Source organism: Maylandia zebra, linkage group LG7 (genome assembly GCF_041146795.1).
Source record: "Maylandia zebra isolate NMK-2024a linkage group LG7, Mzebra_GT3a, whole genome shotgun sequence".
In the NCBI taxonomy this organism is placed as follows: Eukaryota; Metazoa; Chordata; class Actinopteri; order Cichliformes; family Cichlidae; genus Maylandia; species Maylandia zebra.
This window is the reverse complement of record NC_135173.1, coordinates 37,671,365-37,674,832: the sequence shown is the minus strand read 5'-3', so window position 1 is coordinate 37,674,832 and position 3,468 is coordinate 37,671,365. Positions and strand designations below refer to the sequence as shown.

General features: G+C 37.8%; 1 protein-coding gene across 1 annotated transcript in view; it reads left to right on the top strand.

The window, feature by feature from the left end:
• Window positions 1-2,787: 2,787 nt before the first annotated feature.
• The window catches only part of si:ch211-127i16.2 (putative flavin-containing monoamine oxidase A), a 53,939-nt gene continuing 53,258 nt past the window's right edge, over window positions 2,788-3,468 (top strand). The window contains exons 1-2 of the mRNA XM_004538416.5: window positions 2,788-3,024; window positions 3,140-3,227. Coding sequence (XP_004538473.3) covers window positions 2,907-3,024; window positions 3,140-3,227 — 206 coding nt within the window. The 5' untranslated portion in view covers window positions 2,788-2,906. The remainder of the gene's footprint in view (window positions 3,025-3,139; window positions 3,228-3,468) is intronic.

Genomic DNA, 3,468 nt, shown 5'->3' with positions numbered 1-3,468 from the left:
GTTTAGGCGACATGGCAGGGCATCAAATGTTCCGACGGCTTCACCAAACCATCAAGATATCTGCCTCAAAAAATAAGTTAGGCGGGCTCGCTCAAATAACTAAAAGTTGCGGGAGCTAAGGGAAAGTGTGACTACCCCATGCTCGTCAAAACCGGAAGTCTCTCGATTGGAGAAAATTGATGTATTTAGCAATTAGACTCTGATGGCCCATTATGACAAAATGTAATGCCAGTGGTTATAGGATTCTAGTTGCTCGTGGTGGTGAAGATGAAGATGGATTCTTGAATGGAGCTCTGACTGACGTGGACATGGGTTGCACGAAGCCTGTAAAGGAGAATGAAGAAGAGGACAGATTTAAAACACAGAGTGGAGGCTGATTGACTCAAACAAGGCAGGCAAGAAGATGATTGGACAAGTGTTGACAGTATTAAGTTTGACAGGAAGGGAAAGGAGTAATGAAGTAAAGAGTAGACTAGGAGCCAAACACCCAGGAATAGACTAGCCTTTTATTGTCATTGCACATGTGCAACGCAATTATGGAATAAAAAGGGGGAAAGATGAATGATTGCAGATCTTCCTTTTTAAACTCACACATAATCTTCATTAAATGAACTATAACCATTTGGGGAATACATATTTTTTCTCATCAACCAGTGGTCACTAGACCTGTGTGATTGAGGCATTCTTCACTTGACCCTCACATATCCAAAGTTACTGTCAGGTAGTTAATGATCAAAAAAACAAGATGAGCGATTAAACCTTCACCATATTACATCTCTGTTCAGTTTCCTCCTGCTCTAGTGTCATCTACACTGTGACGCTATATTAAAATAAAGTTGGTTACTTTTTTCTGTTTCAGTTGTCAAACTATTTGAACTAATTATAAAACATGAATAAGCGAACAGTAACAACATCAAGAAAAAGCCATTGACAGCATCTCTGATGTCTATCAATTCATCAAATTAAACGCTGCCCTATCAAAGGCCATGCAACCCTTGATCCTTTGTTTTTGTTTGAGCCATTAATTTGAAAATGCTACACAGTGTCAAACTAATCTGCAATTTTTCTTCACACACTGCTAACTATTTTGAAAAGGGGTCAGTTTTAGTTAAGAGGAATTTTTGTCTGGACAGATGGCTGAAAAATTTAAAAAACAAAAAAAACAAACCCAAAAACAAAAAAACAAAAAAGATTTTAGAACATCAGTGTACATAGTTAAAGTTATTCTGCAATATTATTATGTGAAGTGATGAGGACATCCTGTCTTTTGTTAAGCTGTTTGGTAAGGGAGTGAAAAGAGGCAAAGAGGAACCTTAATTTACATTTGTTAGGGACACAAAAACATCTCTAAACAAATGCTTGTCATCTGCTGTAGGTACAAATAACTGTTTGTTCTGGGTCTTTTTATTGTCTGGGTAATTTTGTTGTCTTGGAATGAAAACAACTGAAATAAAAACGTGTGGAATAAAGCCATTAGAACTGTTCATTTATTTGCTCATTGTTCCAGTCTTCTGAGAACTTGCTTTAAGACAGCAGTGATCATTCTAACCACAAAATAAAATTAAAAGGAAAATAAAGAACTGCCATGAAAATAAGAGCAAACGATGTGCCAGATTTTTGGTTTTGGCTAAGTAATTAGAAACTCTGAACACCTCCATATGAGGTTTGGCACAAATGGAGACAGATGGACTCAAAGACATAAGACCAGAACAAGAGGAATTTTCATTGTTTGTACAGGCATGCAAGCCCTTCTTGTTCCACACACTTGTTGGTATGGTTTTCACTTGCTGTGCCTCAGAAGTCATTTTTAAGCAGTCCTTTTTATTGCATAATGATCTGAACGTCCTTGTCATTTTAACTAAGAAAAGAGACTCAGAAAGAATCAGGTTTTATTTCATAACAAACCGTAAAAGTTGCAGAGTACACCGTTGTGCCCTCGACCTGACTGAATTTTCTTTACTCATTTATTTTTCACACTGAGAATGGCTTCAAAGCCTGTACACATTTATATGGAGATAATACAGTTAGAGCTGCAGGTTTTTGGACAATGACTCAGTTTTTGTGATTTTGCCTTTGTACACCAGCACAGTGGATTTTAAATCCAACAATCAAGATGTAATTGAAGTATCAACTTTCATGTTTAATTCAAGGGTTTTAACAAATGCACTGCATTATCTGTTTTTATACTCAGGCCCCCATTTTCAGAGACTCCAAACTAATTGGTCAAACTAACACAAGGATTATTTTTAATAACTGGATGAAAATCCTTCTCAGTCTGTGTCTGCCTGAAGTCTAGAACCCATGGACATCCCCAAATATTACTCTGCTTCCTCCTTTGGAATGTTCTGCTTGGACTTCATTGCAGCTGCTTTCAGCTGCTGCTTGTTTGTGGGACTCTCTCCCTTCAGTTTTGTCTCCAGCAACTGGGTGAAGTCTTTTCCAGTCTTCTTATCTATTCTTCTCCAAGTTCAAAGTTACATTTTATTTGCATAATATTGCTCTTGCTCTATAGTGCCAATTCTCCTTCTGACTTACAACTGATTACTCCATTCTCTGTATGTATATATGTATGTATGTTTGAATGTTCCAAGATTCATATTTGAAAATTTGCCTCAATTTTTCCATGGTCTTACAAAGATGTTATATCTGACAATGTCTCTACTGTTCAAGAATCAAACGCCTCTCTTGGCTTTATTTGCTGGAATTTGCACAGCCGATTCTTTGCCAACTAGGTCACAAGCTCACTTGTTCACAGTTCCAAAGTGCACTATTATGAAAGCCGCCCAGGCTTTGCAAGATAAGATAACCTAATTGATACAGAGAAGAAAAGGGAATACAGGCTGGATTTGAGTGTCTGAATCCTCAGTTTACCGGCACACGCTAAGTTGGCACTAAAGAAAGTAACTATGACTGCGGAAATTTGGGACGTTATAGTTGTTGGTGCTGGACTTTCTGGACTGAGTGCAGCTCATTGGCTTAAAAAAAGGGACGCCAGTATGGAAATACTGATTCTGGAAGGGAAAGGTTTGTAAAATTTCATGCTATTTAAAGGCAACTGGTAACTTGTAATGCAGAATTATATAATGAAGCAAAAATTATTGCTCTGTTATAACAGAATTATGACTGTTGTGTCATGCAGATCGGGTGGGAGGGCGCACAGTGACTGCCAAGTTACCAGCAGCCAGTGGTGTTGATTGCTGGGACCTTGGAGGGCAATGGGTAGGAAGGTAATGTTGATCAAATAAATACATTAATACTGAAGGTAGAAACAGAAATGGAGTAGAATTACAGTAAACATGACTCAAATGCAAATGTGTTATTCTGGAAAAAGGGGAGACGTTTCGACTGAGTCACTGGGATTTGGAAGATTACCCAGAAAATGAAGACCTTAGCTAAACAAATGAAATTTATCCACAATGATTGCAACAGATTGTTGCCTATTGTTGAATGGCCTAGTTGTACAATGAT